The 18,847-nt window shown below is 39.7% G+C and overlaps 1 protein-coding gene across 10 annotated transcripts in view; it reads right to left on the bottom strand.

Moving 5' to 3' along the window:
* Positions 1-14,804, bottom strand: part of camk2g2 (calcium/calmodulin-dependent protein kinase (CaM kinase) II gamma 2) — a 75,320-nt gene extending 60,516 nt beyond the window's left edge. For all 10 annotated transcript variants that reach the window (XM_006783596.3, XM_006783597.3, XM_006783590.3 and 7 more), the window contains exons 1-2: positions 14,601-14,804; positions 13,271-13,365 (exon numbers count right to left, since the gene is read on the bottom strand). In XM_006783596.3, coding sequence (XP_006783659.1) covers positions 13,271-13,365; positions 14,601-14,665 — 160 coding nt within the window. In that variant the 5' untranslated portion in view covers positions 14,666-14,804. The remainder of the gene's footprint in view (positions 1-13,270; positions 13,366-14,600) is intronic.
* Between the last annotated feature and the right edge of the window lie 4,043 nt (positions 14,805-18,847).

Below are 18,847 nucleotides of genomic sequence, written 5' to 3'. Positions count from 1 at the left end.
CCACTGTCAGCATCTACTTGCCGAATAGCCAAGGAATACACATTTTTCCTTAGCAACCTGAGGCTTTCAGTGATTGCCAATCGGTCTCTAGCCCTGTGAGACTGGTGCTTTAAGCTTAAACTCGACAGTCTGATTCTGAGGATCAGTAAGGAGTCACCTTGGATCTAGTAAGCTAGCTCTAAGTTTGTATTACCTTGAACATATCCCTAACACAAAAAAACGTCAATTTTGGTCAATTTGTTTGTAGGAGAGAAGAAGTGAACCAAGCAATAAAAAGACATGAAAAGTAAAACTCGTGAGAGATCTGGAGCTTGATGTCATCTCGCTGTCACACATATACAGAGAGACTAACACACTATCACACACATTTTTGCCTGATGCCTCTCCCATGCGTGTACCCTGCTTTATTGCCTTTTCAGTCTTTCAACTGTGGCTATAAATAATCTCAATAAAAACCTCTCTATTTACGAAACAGTATTTTACTGTAACTTACTCACCAATAAAGTTTAATTACTTTACAGATCACATAGATAAACATTAGTCTCTGTGTGTATGAGTGTGAGACCTTATTCGCTGACAAAAACACATTCTGCATTTAGCCACCTCTGGTGCTGTACGTGCTTCATCTCAAGCATCTCATTATCTCTGGCACACAACTACAAACAATCATCTACAGCCTTCCTGATGTTTCTCTCACATGTTGAATTGGATAAGGGCTTCAACTAATAATTATTTTTTATAAATGGTTCACCTGTTAATTTCAGTCCAATTTGCCATTCTGACGTTTTTAAATTGCAAAAAATATTTCCTACATTATTTGGTTAATTGACTTGAAAAAAAGAAAAAAAAACACAAGTTCATGAATTGGTGTGGTAGGGATAACAGAAAGCTATTTGTGTGTCTGCGATTATCCCAGAAAAATTGGTTTCCCTCCTTTCTTTAATATGGGACTTTGATTTTATCGCAGTTATCCACTGCTAATAACAACATCATAATGTTCTGAATTGAGCCACGGCTTAGTGAGCTAGGGAAGCATAATAATAAATCTTGCAGAAGCCTTGAGGCAAATATTTGTGACAATGAAAAAAGGTGATATGAAGATTAACTCTTTCTAGATAAAAAATGATTGAAAACTAGAGAGGTCAAGGGGTTGCCACAGTGGATCCATCCACATATTTGGTTTGGTTTTCCAGATGTAATCCTACCAGAGTCAAATATGAATAATTAATCATTTCAATAAAAATAATTAATTTATTAAATACAATTGGTCATAAAAAGTCAAAGAATTCCAGCCCTACCTAATTATTTAATCAAATATTTAACTGACGAATGGTTAAATGATCAGTTACAGAAAATAAAAAAGGGTTGGAAAAAATTTAAATTTTTTGTAAACTAGTTTTTACCATTTTCACTATTTTTTGCAACTATTTTAATAATGGAATAATAATTCTGAGCAAAATGGCCAAATTAATTGCTGAAATAAGCTTGGATTTGCCTATATATTACCATAGTTTGATTATACAATGGTTCTGCACAGTTGATCTAAAAATTATAATGTCAGGGGGCTTTTCCTGGAAATTTGGAAAGAATCTGCACCATAATATCATATCTCATCACTTGCAATCCAACTGACTAGACTGGCCTAAAAGCAATAGTTAATCCCCTCAAAAGTGACAATCTTAGTCTAGATCTTACTCTTAGTTTTAGTCCAAACTGGCTGGCACTATATGGTGAATGAGAATGTTTTTCAAGTTGGCTGCCACATGATGCCATATGTCATTCAGACAAGAAGGATAATGATGGGCACAAGAGGCAAAAAAAGAGGGAAAAAAAACACCAGCAACATGAATATGACAGAAGGACAGTCTTGGAAAATGTTACTACCTCCAGATACACACACTGACACACACATACACACACTGTCAAAGTCTTAATAAGAAAAGAGGAAGGTTTGCATGCTGTGAAAAGACTAACACCATGAACTATTCTTGCTTTGGCGAGTATAACGCTGACCGCCCCATTCTCCATTTCCATATCTACATCTTTCTGCTTCCATATAAGACTCTCTCACTCTCTTTTTCTCATTAAATATTCACAGTTGGTCCCATTAAACATTCACCACGCAGCGCTGCTACGTTTATCTGGCCTCTGCCAATCAGCCTGCAGCGGCGCACCAGAAGCCCACCAAAAGCCTGAAAACTAAAACACACACACATACACACACACACACACGTCTGCCTGCATGGTCTGCGATGCGGCAGCTTTGCAGAGAGTGGAGTGGGAAGGACATGACTAGAAGCAGGGAGGAAAAGCTGGCAAAAAAGAGAAGCATAAAAAAGGAAGGAAATGGTGGCTGAGGGAGAAATGAGACACATGAAAGAAAATCAGATGAATAAAGGTAGCAAAAAAAGGAGTCTGGGGGTCTATTCCTCAGCTCTTGCCCATGAACAGTAAGAGTAGAGTATCCCTGTGCCTCAATAATTCAACAGCAGGACAAGTGCCGCCTGCCAGCCTACCCTCTTTCTTTTCCTGACATCACAAGCCTTACCTAATAACAGCGTAAAAATACACTCTCTTCACAGTTCAACACAATACGTGACACATAATTATAGCTAAAAATAACATGAAACACTGTCGGGATAGATCACTCTGAACAGTCTTTTCTTTAGTGTCTACACAGAAAATGTTTCAAACAATTGGTAAAAAAAAAAAAACATATTGTGAAACCCTAAGTGCATTGTTGGGCTTCACGTCTATTTTCTTACATTCTGCGTCTTCAGCTACATTGGCTGCGTGCTGGGCTCTGACGCCCCGCTACAATACTGACCTACATTCAAGATGTGAACTTACTCACATTTTGATGTGATATGTGATCACAGAGAACAAGCAACAGATAACATGACCAAATAATGACAAGTATAAATGGGGTCAGATGACATTTATGACAGTAGTGATGAATTATTCATACATCCCCTTTATGAATCGCTACTTTACCCCTGGTAAGGTCGCCTGTGGCAAATTGGTCCAGCCCTCTCCAGAAGACTGGTCCCAGAGCCCAAGCCATGTGTTGAGGTGAGCCCAACTATATCTAGTCGGTACCTCTTATCCTCACCCACTAGCCCAGGCTCCTTCCCACCGGAAAGGTGACGTGACTTGGTAACAGGGGATGGGTCCGCCAGGGTCTCCAACCCTGGCTGCCACCCAACACACACTGTACCAACCCCTCAGCGCTTCCTGTGGGTGGTGGGCCTACTGGAGGGTGGATCCAGGCCCCCTATTCAGGCTGTGCCCCATAGGCAAAGACAAGGCCACCAGGTGTTCACCCCCGGGCCTGGTTCCAGAATGGGACCCCAGTAGCGCTAATCCTGGGAAGGGTGAACTGTTCCGTAGATTTCACACTAATAGCGGTTTTTGAATTGCTCTTTGTCTGGTCCCTCACCAAACTCCCAATTTGCCATGGGAGTTTAGAGTTTTTCCTCAGTGGACTACAGGGTTTATTCCCTCCACCTGATATAACCCACATCTTCCCATTTGTTTTGCCTGGAGTAGCTTTACAGTCGTCTGCACTCGTGCACCAAACGACAGCTCAGAGTACCCGACCTTCCTTGAGTACCTGGGTGGGGTTCTTGGGGGTGCTTCACCTGGGGATTCAGTAGGACTGTCATCCTACTGGGAGACTTCAATGCTCATGTGAGCAACAGCAGTGAGACTTAGAGGGGAGTGACTGGGAGGAATGGTCTACCAGATCTGAAACCGAGCACTGTTCTGTTACTGGACTTCTGTGCAAACCACGGTTTGTCCATAACAAACACCATTTTGAACATAAAGGTGTCCATAAGTGCATGCGGAACCAGGACACCCTAGGTTGCAGGTCTATGATCGATTTTGTAATCGTATCATCAGATCTGCGGCCATATGTTTTGGACAATCAGGTGAAGAGAGGTGTTGAGCTGCCAAATGATCAAGACGTGGTGGTGAGTTGGATCAGGTGGCGGGGCAGGATACTGGACAAACCTGGTGTATAGTATAGTTAACATATACCAAGGTTGCGCTGCGAACACCAGGCAGAAGCTCCGGTCCTTGAGATGTTCAACTCGAGCTTCTGGCGGAATTTCAACAGCATTCCGAGGAAGACTGGGGATTGAGCCTGAATGCACGATGTTCAGCACCTCAACATTGCTCAAGCTGCTGCACTGAGCTGCAGCCGGGTGGTTGGTGCCTGTCGTGGGGGTAACCCCAAACCAGATGGTGGACACCGGAGATGGAAGGAGTCCTACTGGTCTTCGTTAGCCTGTGGGACTTCGGAGGCAGCCAATAGATACCGACAGGCCAACCGTTACGTGGCTTGGGCAGTGGCTGAAGCATAAACTTGGGTGTGTGAGGCTACTTTCAGTCATTGTGCAAATGTACTGTTTAACGAATGTTGCAAATAAAAAAAGACTTAAATGTATGCCCAGAATTTTACAATTGGTCCATTCACAGATTCGTGTTTCCATTCATCAAGCTCTTAATTTATCACCTAACCACCAAGGTCTAAATACTAATCTGATCAAACAACCAATCTTTACTCATATAGCACTGCTCACGTAGATTCGTGTAATTAAGGATGATTCACAGATGACTACCATCTAACATTAACAAAAAATTAATACAATTTAGAAAGTTATGTAGAAAACTAATGGAACCCACATCTTCCCATTTGTTTTGCCTGGAGTAGCTTTACGGTTTCTAAAATCATTTTTCTTCCTTACAACCTGACAGGATCAGCTAAGCTAATGAAAGATACTCCAAGAAAACAGGTAGCTCAACTTTTACAGCATTATGTGCTGAAGGATTACATGCTTCAATAAATATAAATTCCATGTGCACCTTCGTGGAAAATTCTTCAGTAAACCAACAACCTAATACTACAGTTTACCTCATAGCAGCTCTATTGAACAGAGGTTGCCACCATGATACATTTCTAAAGTTGTAAAACCTGTCCCTGAGTCCTGTAAGCCACTGTTGGATCATGATATATTAATCAAATAGGTGAATTGTTATATTTTTAAACTATAAGGTAAAGCAACATAGCTCATGTGCTTTGTATTGTTTATAGATATTCACAATTCTTCCCCTACTAAACATTTAATACTTGACTATCACTTCTGACTCACAGATTGGGTAACTGGAAACAAGCCAAAGAGCATGTTTATGCAGAACAATGAGGGGCATGTTACTACTGGTAAGAGTCAATCTGAAATTTTGAGATAGAACCTAAGATAAATACACAGTAAGGCAAGCCAATTGCAAGTTTCAGCATGTAGTGTGTTGTTTTATTTGCCTTTTGACTCAATAATTATTAAAAATGCTGGAAATTGATTTCAGCTTCTGTTATGTCTGGTAGTGCTCTCTGGGTAGGAATGCATCCATGGATTTGCACGTCTCTTTTGAGATACAATTCTAACAATTTTGGAACTCGGGCATACAGTGTCATTTTTTGTTTACACTATATTTTACTTTGTGCAAAAGGAAAAATAACTCTAGCTTACATTTTATTTGTGATAATCTGCACCATAATGTGAACAAATATGCACAACTTGTGACTCTGTGTGATTTAAAAGTTTCCCCATTTGGCACAGAATTGGTGCCATAAGACAGGCTACCCTGCACTTCAACGTGATGCGAAGCTCGCCTCATTTCCTTCATATCCATTGGGTAAAAACGAGATTTCAGAAGAGTGCATGTCCTGTCTTTTTGTATGTCCCTACTCAATAAGTGGAAAAGTGAGAAATGCTGTGCATCCCCACAATAAGTGGGGCATCTGGTCACCTTCTGTGCTGAGTGAATCCCACGAGTGAAGTAAAAACTGGTTTTCACGTGTATTATATATGTTTTTTTGAACGAAAACCCTTAGTATGAGACAACCAGGAAGTTAATTCCCAGGAGAGTTACATGGAAATGTTAGCGTGCACATTTTCCCACAGTCACAGTGACAGTTTGACACCTTTACTGTATGCCATGGCAGCAGTTCAGCATTTGATAAATGATTTTGGCACATTTAGAGTTTGTTAACTCTATATTAAGTTTTATTCTGCTGGAGAGAAAGACTTATGGTAACTGTGGTTGTCCTGCAGTGTAAATTTTCAGGCCATATTGTGACATATTTAGATATAGCCTAAATTTCCCCTTGTGGGACTAATAAAGGTATATCAAATCAAATATCAAATCAAACTATTATACGTGTATAGTGAAATTTCCTCTGAAGACCTACTTGATGTTTGCACCATATATGAATTGCAACATTATGATAATTAGCTTCTATTTTGAACTTGCATGCAAAAACAGGGACAAGGGCCCTTCTAAAAACCCATGAACCACACCCCAGTGTCCATACTACAGTTGCTCCCTCCTTTAAAACAATTTCACTCATACTTTCTAATCAATATTTTAAATGTAATGTTTAATCGATACTCAGTGCCAATCCATTGCTTTCCACCATAAGCACATCTATTTAAAACACTGCTTTAAGACAACTTTAACACTGTTTCTTTAATCAGCCTTTTTGTTTCTAATGATTTCTCAATCAACATGCTGAATTTATTGAGGACTTAGGTCTTTAGGTCTTTCACGCATGGTCTTTATGGGGTTTTTTCCCCCCACACGTGACAGCGCATTTTTGAAAAGAGAAAATTCCCACAAAGATATCGGTTACCTGGAGCTCAAAGAAGCAGAGCTGAGATATATGCATTATAATAACAAGGACAGAGAACCCGAGTTTCACATTCACTCACAAGCCAGATAAAATCAGTTTTGCTATCAGTTTTAATGACCATCGTATGCGAAAGGGATGTTCTTCCTGACTTTTTTCACTAAAGATTTAGTACAGACCAAATCCTTTACTCACTTTGGAATATGATATAATCTGCCCTCACGGTGCAGTACAAGTCTGAATGAAAAAATGTAATGCAAGGGGAAAGGTTTTAAACTAGTGTTTTCTCTGTACATGAGAAACAAAGACTGAGATAACGCGACACTAATTCTGCATATTTAACCTTAAGCTTCTGCAGACTTGAAAATGTTGAAAACGTATGAGGTTCCAACCCAGTGATAGTGAAGATACGACTGTTTCAGACAGGCGATTTAGCAACTTTACTGCAACTTCAGACCTGATTCCCACAAAAACAAATGATTGGTAACAAATGTGAGCTCTATAAATGGTATGTAAAAAAGAAAGTTAAGCAAATTCTTACTTCCTCAATATACAATTCTGAGATAGGCAGTGAAACGAGCTATTGTAACGAACCTTACCATAAAAGAGATATGAAAATATCTTATAAATGTATTTGCTACTGTATTTTTAAAATCTAACTACTATCTTCTAGCACTTTATTTTGATACAGAATGAATTCTGAATGCGATACATGAGATGTACAGAAACCATGGCTCATCACAAAGTGGTGGAGATCACCCTATCTCCCCTTTTTATCAAATTGTGCACAAAAACATGCAGCAATCCTTTCCCACTAAAGCAAAAGCAACACTTCCTCTCTTAGCTTCTGCTTCCTACGATTTTTATCAGGTATTCACTATTCCCTCAGGCTACCAGTAATCATCATCATACTTCTGTAAACTGATGCTAAAGTTTCTTATCTTCTAAAAGGAATGTAGCCTACCCAGTATAGGGGCTGTGGGAACAATCTACACATGTGTGGAACCACTTTTCACTGATTTCCTATTGTTTAAGACTCTAACTTGCTTGTTCAAGCAGGAACAGCAGCACATCAGCAGCAACTTACTCAAGCTCAAACTTTTTTTAAAGCAATCAGTAAACACTAAAATAAGAATGACATGAAAGGGAACAGGAACACAAGTGCTAAACTACCTTGAAACCTTGAAATCCTCTAAATGTGCTGAAAGTGAAATACACAAAGCTTTTTAAAATAGAGTTTTCTCCACAGTCTCCAGCACAGACAAGGTAAAAAGCTACAGAAGAGCGAAGCAGGAGACTATCAGGTGTTGACCAAATGCACATCATTACAGCTTGATTCTGCCGAATGTTGCTAAAAAGTAATGACAAAGAGCAACAACACATTCTTGAAAAAGGTGCTACCCAATCTCTATCCAATGGAAGGAAAATCTACCTACCAGCACCTCTAAACTATAAGCACACTGCATGTCATTTGTGTGCTACGGCAACAATGAGCAAGCACGTGATGCCACATCATCCAGCCGTAACTGACCTCACTGCCATTGTGCCTTGGCTGAGTGTGTGTTAATTTCTAGTTGTGAACAGATCCAGAGAGTAAGGCACTGAACCTCTAGCTGCTGCAGTGGTGTATAAATGCAACCAAGCACTGTGTCCACCTTTAATGAAGACACGATCCTTCTAGCAATTCATTCTCACATTGTCTAAAAGGTAACTGCTGAGATCTGAGAACACAGAGACGTCTCTACAACACAGCAGGCACGAGGAACACAAATGTTTGGACAACGTTACAAACAAGGCAACGCTCAGCAACACAATCTAAATATTTTTAAGTATAGCAAGCTCACCATTCAGCCTAAAATAATAATCACCTCTGCTAATATTACAGATGTTAGTGAGTTCATTTTTATTTATCTGAATTCAATAATAAATACATAACAATAAAACCTCAATCAATAGAGATACTTGAAACGTAGAGACATTGCAGTATCAGTAAACATGCACCATTTCAATTAAATGTTTTTTCTTTGAACGATTATTCAAAATGACTTGAGTGAAATGATAATGACAAAACTTCATCGAGATCGGCCTGCTTCACCAAAACAAGCCGCCCTAAATTACAAAAGATCATGAGTTCACTTCACAGACACTGATCTGGGTCCATTTCACTAAATTTTACTATAAACTTTTTTTAATACAAAATGCAAATGGTACATACTTTCAATTACATAAACCACAGCTGACTGCAAAGCACTACTAGTTTCCTTTCAGTTACAGATCACAAGCCTGGTCTTGGTCTTAATCTGAAGAAGGTGTTGCAGCAATATCTCAATTTATAAGTTGCAACTTGTGAAATGGACCCAACAACGTACCGCCGGTCAGACACTAGGCTAAAGCTAACTACCAAGATTGTGATGCATGCTTACAACACTTTAATTACCACGCACAACAGGATGGTTGCTATTATGTTTACCTTGAGTCTTCCTGTGTGTGTGTGTTTGTGTATGTCTGTGTGATACTATAAAATGCAGTCCTGGTGTAATCTACTGTATTAGAAACTACCACCAAGGCAGTTCCTTGCACATGTCAATGTACAGACAGATTATGCTACTGGGATAGTGATACAACTGTACAGCATACAGTAAAGCCACAACTGCACAATCTGCAACCTCCTAGATTAAGTGTACTTATTCAATGCATAAACATTATATTTTAGAAGATACATTTGGTCCAAATGTCTGCAAAGTCATGTGCAACAAACAGGGTAGATGATGCTGAGGTGGGAAGCTAAGTAGTCCACATGTTTATTGACTGCAAACCCGAGTCCTATATATCATTTACATCTAGTTATCATGCTGATGTTTGAAAACACATTCCAGCAAAGATATTTAGTCGTAGACAGCGATCAGAGTCTTCAGAAAGTTACTGAACTGTAAAGAGGCATGAAACTACAACAAAATTTATCTATGTTTCTACAAACCCAATCCAAAAAGTGACTGAGCTGTAAAGGCAAGTTTCCTTTTTACGTGCTGCCAGTTTCATGGCAGACAGCCAGGCTGTATGATTCGTTATCAGAGATCTTTTTATCTGGAATTAAACTTGTTTCGACGACTAAAATTAAGGTTTAATTTTTCGCCCTTTATGTCAGTATCGTTTTGATTTAAACTTTTAGCTATTAAATTCAGGCTTGTTATAGCTTGTTTGCTATATAATATTCACTGGTTACACACCCGTCCGATCAGACAAAGGCTCATCGTTCCTGACAAGAAGTTTGCCGCTTTCCCAGATCAGATCAATTTGGCAAGTGTGGTTACTGACATAAAGAAATGGAGAAATGGTGGCTTAAACAATTAAAAGAAGTTCAAATAAAGCAAATTTATTCTTTAAAATCCTTACATGGTGTGGTTAAGATTCAGGGTTTCACACATACAAAGCTTCATGTTTGTGAACATTTCAGGCCTGATTAATGACAGAAGGTGGCACTATTATGTATTCTCTGTCACAATGTGAAACTATTAAGATAGAAGCCCTGTATGCATACAGTTTAGTGTAAGACCATTAAGGAGGTGAGAAAAAAAAGTGCGCAACTGTTTTCGTGTCATGAGAAATGAGAAGTTGTCTGCAAGTGTGCATGTTTGCACGATAATTATAACCACATCCAACAAATACACACACACACACTCACACAGCGATCGGTCTCCCTGCCAGACAGCCTATGGGATGAAGAGTTTCACCCCTGCTGTTGCCGGGTTACTAGCTCCGGACCACTGCCAACGCAGCCACACACACGATCAAATCGGCTGCGGAAAAGAGTTTTAAGATCTTTGCTCAAATCAATTTTTTGCTTATAGAGAAGGGAGAAGGCGGGCAGGAGAAAAACAACTTGAAAAGGAAGGAAAATGACATGGTCGGGGGTGTTTGAGTGAGACTGAAGGGGAGACAGAGCAATTCAGCTTGCATCCCCTGGGGAAAAAAAACAAGACCAATCAGTCCAAAACTGGCCCTGATCTGCAGCTCACATCATCACTCAACCTTTCGGTGGCCTGGTCTGATGCTTACTTGGACAAATATGCAGCGCGCGGACACACACACACACACAAAATCAGTCTGCGACATACACAAAAACACGATGAGATACAGTGAGATACATGTGAAAACACAAACACATGTGGTAACCAAAACAAACAACAGACAAGTGATGCTTGGATTCAGCTACATGGCAGATGAAATGCTTTGACACGAGCAGGCTGACGATGACAACAAATCTGCCACAAATACCGAAACACAGGTGGTGGCATTTCAACATGTGTTAAAATGCTGCATGTGAACACACACACACACAGAAACACACACACACACTTGCAGATTATACAATAGCTTAAGGAATAAATCCAGGTTTTTACAACTTGGGTCGTACGTTACTGGAGGAACAATAGAGGTTTGGAAACATGGCAAGATCACTGCAACAGAATCTGACAGACACATGGACAGTTGGAAGACAAGACAGCTTTGTAACCACATTTAAAAAACCAACGTTGAAAAGACTGCAAGGGTTGCTAACAGCTCTGTTTGACTGTCCCTCATTTCACAAACATTTTGGTCAAATATAATAGTCCATTGGTGACAATATTTTTAAATTCAAAATAGTCTATGTATGTGTACAGCATTTCACCCGTCTTCAGTCAGTTAACACTGATGTTTGAATTGGGTATTTAAAATAGCTTTATATCGTTTTATGCTGTTGCTCTTGTAATCACAATGAACTGGAGAGATCGGCCTTTTTTGCAATGCATCATCTCTAACCAGGATGTCCTAGCCTTCCTGTGGTTTCCTAATTGATCTAATGTAAGCTGATGTTGGGGCAGCCCTCAGTATCATTCAGCTGCCTCTCCAGTGACTCTCTCATCCAGCAGTTGGTAAGACAGTTTTGGACTACAGCTGCCAGTGATGGTCCTGATTCTGCTGCAAGCTGGAGGGCCATTCTAACCAGAACCTGCAGCAGGTGGAGACTAGTTTCATGGGCTGCTACACCATGCTCACAAAGGCTTCAGAGCAGAACAAGAATCACCACCGTGTGCATCAGTGAATGATCGAAGAGCTGGAGTCTATCCAGAGGAAAGAAAATGACCGAAGGAACTGATGATTATGTGAATCTATTAATAAAATGTAATGGTTAATAATTAATCTAAGACAGTGTGCATGTGCCCAACACAAACAGAATCTGTGATACATTGTATATCAGTTGGAATTCAGTGAAACTCAATCTTTGAAGTGACAGCACCGAATGGTAAAAATTAGATACGCAATGAGTAGATAGACCATGACATGACCAGCCTACCAGTCTCACATGTAAACAGCACATGCTGCTGCTGCCTGTGCACCTCTCAGACATGAAACTACACTAATCTAATAAACACACAAATCTATGAAAAAACAGCTTTTACAATATTTCTTACATGATCTATGCTATGTGAGGCTGTTATGTATTCTTTGCTTCCTTATAATACTAACAAGTTGCGTGTACTCTGACATCTGCTGTTTACACCTTTTCTGGACCACTCGTTTGATTTGTTTGATTTGATGATGAGTGTAACTTTAAATTCAGATGAAAGAAGAGCTGGAAATATGTATGTAGATATACTGTCAATCAAAATGCGTCACAATGCAAAAAAGAGAAAACTAACTCAACGACCACTTCATGACACAACTGTGTTTTCATCCAGTAAGAAATGACTCCAATCCAAAGTGTATTCATCTGACAAGAACATTTTTTGATCGACCCGATTACTCTCCTTTTTTTATATATTTCATAGACAATAACATACAAATATGTGAGATGAGTCATGTTTGCCAATTTGAATTCAAAAATGGAACTAACTCTTTAGAGATTCCTGAAATATCTCAACAACACTGGTTTGCTTTCAGTAACTAAGACATTCAATACTTCAATACTCGGACATATTAAAGGCTGGCTTCATGACTCAAATGTGTAACAATTACAGAGACAAAGAAAATGGAGCTAATGAAATCCTTTTATGCAATTTCAGGAAGTCACTCTGTTAGTGTGGCCACTCTAAAGGCTTCTATAAAACCTGCCTGATCATGTGATTACTCATGTTTTTTGCTCTGTTCTGACCACTTTGCAGAAGGTGACTGTAAGTGCAACATTATCATCACCAATAAAGGCAACCCTATTAAAATAAACCAAAACTACCCTGCTTTGCATCGTACATGCCTCTGTGGATATTTTAGGCTCAAGCTTGGAGCTTGTGCAATCCTTTGCTAGAGATCAGCAGTAACTGTAACAAACCAAAAATGGTTGCGAACAACCACCAAAGCCCGCTAACCCCTCTGTTGCGACCTAAACCATGGCAGCCCAGCTGTGCAAAGCGGCCTCCAGCTTTTCAGGAATCTCTGCTGTCAAGGACATGACAGAACGCCTGTCTCGCTGCTCTTAAGGAAATAAACTGACTTCACTGAGCAACTACAGAAGCCTACTGTTGTCAGCGTTCATTTTGCATAAATTCATGTTGCTACTTGACTGTTTCGCTGAGCTGCACAATGCATATCTGCTGCGCTCACCTCTGGCCGAGAGCTTTTTTGTGTTGATAATTTTCGCGGCATACTCCTGGCCGGTGGACTTCTTGATACATCGACGAACGATGGAGAAGGCACCCCTGAAGCAAGACAGATCCACACATGAGAGATCAGTGTGAAACCACTTCAAACATAACAAACATGAGTGTGTCACAGGGGAAAGTGCACTGAACTTGTCTGTCTGTCTCACTCTCACACACACACACACACACACACAGTAAGGGCATGCATGAATCACATAGTCTTAAAGAAAGGGGAAAGGAAGTCACATGCATTATTAACACGGCCTGATATTCTGTGTATGACAAGAGGTCCCGGCTACTAGTGTGTGACGGGGCTCAATGTGAAAGGAGCCAGTCATAGCTGCCAGGAAGAAACATGAGTAAGGCTGCAGGAGAATGAAGCCACTGAAAAGTGTTATTAGCATTTTTTTTTTTTTTTTTTTTGCTCAAACTGACTTCATTATTTTAGTTTATTTACTTTTTTTGCACAGATACCTCCTTAAACCTATTAGCCACATGCAGAGATTAGATGTGATCTAATCTCTGCCAGAATATATATACAGCCAGACACACATACATACACACACACACATATATACACACACACATATACATACATATACATATATATATATTTATTATATATATATATACATATATATATATATATATATATATATATATATATATATATATATATATATATATATATATATAGACGTTTTGCAAGCGCAAATGTTATTGCAGCAAAGCCCGTTTCTCGTTCTTCTGCTGGTTTCTTTTTAATTAATTTTTTATTTTTTTGGCATACACAAGAGCCCTGCAGTCTGTTTAGAAATGCACGAAAACAGAGCTGAGCAGGACCCCGGAGATGCCACCAGGCAACCAGCACATACAAACGACTTTTCGACGCGTGCTACCTGCAGATCAACTGACTCGCAAGTTGCTCCTACGGGGGGAGGGATGTTTCCCACCTTCTGGGCTTACAAAGAGAGCCACAACGCTGCCACGCACAATTAAACGCACATGCAGGATTAAGTACAAGCCTCTGCAGCGCTAACATGAACCTGCCGACAGCTCTTTGTTGCTCAGGAGGGTGCCTACCCCTTTCCTGTTTTTTTTTCTCTCTCTCCTTTTTGACAGCCCCTCTCGTGCGCTGTCAACACAACGGCAGCAGCGGAGAGGGGGGGGCGTGCAAACACACACGCACACACACACACACACACACACACACATATACAAACAAGCATACACTAAATGCAACAAGAAGAGCAGCAGCAGCAACGGCGGCGGTGGCGTTGACGGTCGCTTACTTTCCGAGTTCCTCGTACAGCTGATATTCGTCTGTGAATCTGGTCGAGGTTACAACTGTAGCCATGTTGACTGGAGTCAAGGGGAGAGGGGGGGACGTAGCCTCGCGCTTCAGTGGCCGCCTCGCGCAGGTTTCGGGAGGAGAACTAGTGAATGCTCAAAAGGGAAGAGTGGCTCGAGCTCACAGAGAGGAGCTGGGAGTAGGAGGAGGGAGGAGAGAGAGAGGGGTAGCTGTAGTAACGGAGATCTGCTATTGCGAGGAAGAGTCACGCTGTGTCGAAAAAAAAGCACGACGAGGGAGTGTAAAATTTATTTTTATTTATTACTGTGCGCAAATACATGTGCGTGAGAGATTAGTCATTTTTAAAAATATATATTTTATTGAGATACGTTCAGCAAGTATGCAATTAATCCTTGTGAACCAAAGCTCCTGGCTGGAGATTGATTCAATTATTCAGTTTTTATTTTATTTTTCCCTGCTCTTGGCTCTATGTCATGTCAATGATGACAGAGTATTTGGGGCCACATCAAAAAAAAAAAAAACTAAATAGCGTTATTTTGAAATTAAACTCGAAATATTCTTTTAAGAAAAAGGGTAAACTGAAACTACTGCCACAGCTGCTACAGGCTACCCTCTACAAAATGTCACGTAGATGAGTTAGAAAAGCACCTGGCGAGGTACACAGCTGTAGCCCTGAGCCCCACTCATCTCTCGTTCAAACCTTGTGTTTTGTGTATCTCTCGTGTTTGCAACCGGTAGCCAATCAGAAACAAGAAAAAAAATGATTTAAAGGGAGAACAGTTAAAACTTTTCAGACATAAGATAACCTGAGGCAGCAGAGGCCATGGAAAAGATAAATTATTTGGACAGATATTTTGCAGTGGCTTCGGCAAAAAAGTTATTCTCCCAACTTGGAAGTTTACCTTTTCTACTTCTGCACACTTGATCGGGAGCCACAGGGGTGGCTAATCGAAAGGTCAGTGATCCGATTCCCTGGCTCTTCTAACCTGTATGTCAGTCTCAGTATCCTTGGGCAAAATACTGAACGTAGAGCTGCCCCTGATGCACTGGAGTGTGAGTATGTGAATGTTTGGTTAAAGGTGCTTAGGCACAGTAAACAAAGGGTTGTATGAATGTGTGAATGAGGCTTGTAGGAACAAAGTGTTTGCTCAAATTGAGTAGAAAATTGCCATTAATACCAGTGTGTTTAGCATTTATTCATTATACAAACGGAGGAATTATTTATGTGTAAACAAGATACTCAGGGTATGCCGTGGCAACTGCATTGTCTTTAATTCTCCATGTATTTTTTGTGTGTGGGGACCCTCTTGTATATTTTTTTTGTGTGAGGTATTCTGTGGCAAATTAAAAATCAACAAATAAAACATAAAATAACATTATTTAGAGATTTTAATAATGAAAAGCCATTCTGGTAGAGTTCATAAATGCTCAATAGCTCCCATTTATAACAAAACCAGCATATATATATATTCAGGAGATCACTTCACATAAACAGCCTGTGAAAGTTATGTCTTAACATTTTATCAGGTGAAGAACGATAAATCATAACTTAATGTTTTATGAACATAATTAATTTTGAGAGCATCTTTCCACCAGCTTTTACAGTGTATTATTAAATGCAAACACAAAAGTGTTGAAGTGCTGCAGCCAGTAGCCCACATGCCCATTGGCAGACATGACATGAGCGGATTTGGGCCTGCAGTGAACAGTTGACATGACCTATTATTGCAGTGTATCTTCCTTACAATAAAAAGCAGCTTGAGGCCACTGTTGTTGTGGTGTTATATAAATAAAACTGTCTTGAAAAAATTGGGTTGAGCTGACCAGAGATAGAATAAGAAAGAATCCACAAATCAAAAACACTTGACTGACACACTTCATCCTCTTGCTGTGGTAATAGTATGCCAAACTTATATTAAGCTTCTACAAAAAAGAAATACAATATCTACTAGCGTCTATGCAATCAATGCTTAATTTTATATTATTATAGGCTAGCAAACTCAGCGATTATGTGTGTGTATGCTTTTGCCTAATGTCGGAATATAAAGATAGTAATTTAAAAAAAAAAAAAGAAAAGAATTACATAATATATATTATATGTATTATAATATAGTTACATTTTGACATCCCTATAGATCACACTGGAATAATTTACAAAATTATGTTTCTACTGGTGCATAAAAGCTGTGGTCTAGACTGAATTAATGTTTCCTCTTCTGGCCGTTTCGTTTTGTTTTGAGGTTTTTCACAAAGCAGAGAAAAAAGAAAAAGTAGCGGAGTGAGACCTCTTTCCACTCTCTCCCTCCGGCAGTAGTGGTGGAGGTGGGATGCAAGCCACGCGAGATCTTTTCTGGTGTACTAGGAGCTGCAGATCGCGGTTCAGTTTCACAAGCTCTCCGGTCCATTTGGAGTTTGCGTACACGAGGTTTAAAGCTGACACCAGAACAGCTCGTGCGCGCAGCTTCCATCACGGCACGCGCTGAGATGCGATGCCGCAATATTTTAATATTGGCACAAAGCAATGAGCTGCATGCCCACTAAATTATGGCATTCGGTTTGTAACTGGGCCTCGCCGAAAAAGAGAATCAGCCACTTCAAAATGTGGCACCTGGTGACAATAATGATTCCCTGCGTACACTATGATTTTATTATACTAATGCACTCCTCCTTCAAGACATTTTTCTTTTCATTTAGCACATGTGCTTGCAACATCTTCCTCGATGATACATTCGTCTTGAAGCAGAAACAGTGCCGTTTTCCCGAAGAGAATTTGAAATGTTTTCCCGTTGCGGATATATCTGAGAAGCACTCAGACTGATCTGAGACTGGAGCTAGAGCTTTAAATACATCATTGATCCTATTACCCGCACAACTGTGGTCTTTTTTTTTTTATTGCTGACAAAGCTCGTTCAAAAGTGTTATTATTACCAAAATGCTCAGTGTTTCTTCCTTTTTATTTTAATTTCATTTTTACACGTGGATAAGGAGGGATTAAGCAGGAAGTGACACAGATGCTGCAGCAACAGCCTTAATTGAAATACATTATAGACTTTGCCCTATTAACTGATCTTCATGATATACTTTTAGCATTTTATTGCGTTATTTCTTCATAAGGTATTTATAGTGATCACTTTTTATGCTCCCTAACACTGAACAAGCAAACATTGGACTGGCAGCTGTCACCTGGATTTAATCATTATCACAACACTTTTACTATAAACTAACATCAATATAAAAGAAAGAGAGAGAAGTCATAAAATGTACTCATGTCAACTCATATGCAGTTTTACGGATTTTGGCTGTAAGAGGCAGAATTGTATCTAAGATGGGGAAATATACGAGTTACTGTATGTAATGGTCTGCTATGCTGTAAAGGTTTAATTGCTTTCATAAATATCTCATGAAGGGTACTAATATATTCTCCACGCACGTTTAAACGTGTATGTGTGCGTTGCAGCGGCTCAACACTGTTGTGGGGTGATGTGATAAGCTCACAAGCTTAGTAACATTTCATGATGTGGATTTTTTTATAGTCGTGTGTGATTTTTCTTTTTTATACTCTCGATGTTTAAAGTGCAATATTTACAGTGGTGGCACAAATCAGTTTAGTAGCTGTTGGGCATCTATGTGTCATAGCACATCAGCTTCATCAGGGGTGGAAATCTCAATCTCCTCAGATTTCAAAAGCTTCTTTAAAAAAATAGTATTTAATAACTCAGTGTGTGTCACTTAAGCCTGAAAAATATCCACCAAATATGCACCAATCCCCACAGGCAACATTAGCTTCACAAAAAGTAAATTACAGGGTTAAAAATACTCTTATAAACAATGAATTGGTAAACACTGACGTTAAAAAGTTCTCAACTGCAACTTTTCCTTACTGAACCCAGCACAAGTAAAGCACAAAGATGCTTTGCCATGCACCACAAGCTCCACTTTAATAATAGAAAATGCCTGCTTGTACTGCGGTGCAAACGATTATTGTAGTGGTGGTGAGTTTGGTGTCAAATTTATTGCTTTTGTTTTCTTGTGGATCGTGCTGCAGTCTGGTTCTGCTAGATGAGCTACTGCAATTCAAAAGGTGGCCTATAGGACCAAAAACAGCAGTTTCACATGTTTTCCACTTTGCCAAAGGGACTTAGCATGCTTGCAAAATCGTACATTTTCCGTTGTGGTTCTTTGCTTGCGTCTGAGTCACAACATTGCATATCCACTAGTCATACTGTT

This window comes from Neolamprologus brichardi, chromosome 13 (genome assembly GCF_056152115.1).
Source record: "Neolamprologus brichardi isolate AB-2024 chromosome 13, ASM5615211v1, whole genome shotgun sequence".
Classification (NCBI taxonomy): domain Eukaryota; kingdom Metazoa; phylum Chordata; class Actinopteri; order Cichliformes; family Cichlidae; genus Neolamprologus; species Neolamprologus brichardi.
Note: the sequence above shows the minus strand (reverse complement) of the source record. Positions and strands in the feature narration are given on the sequence as shown.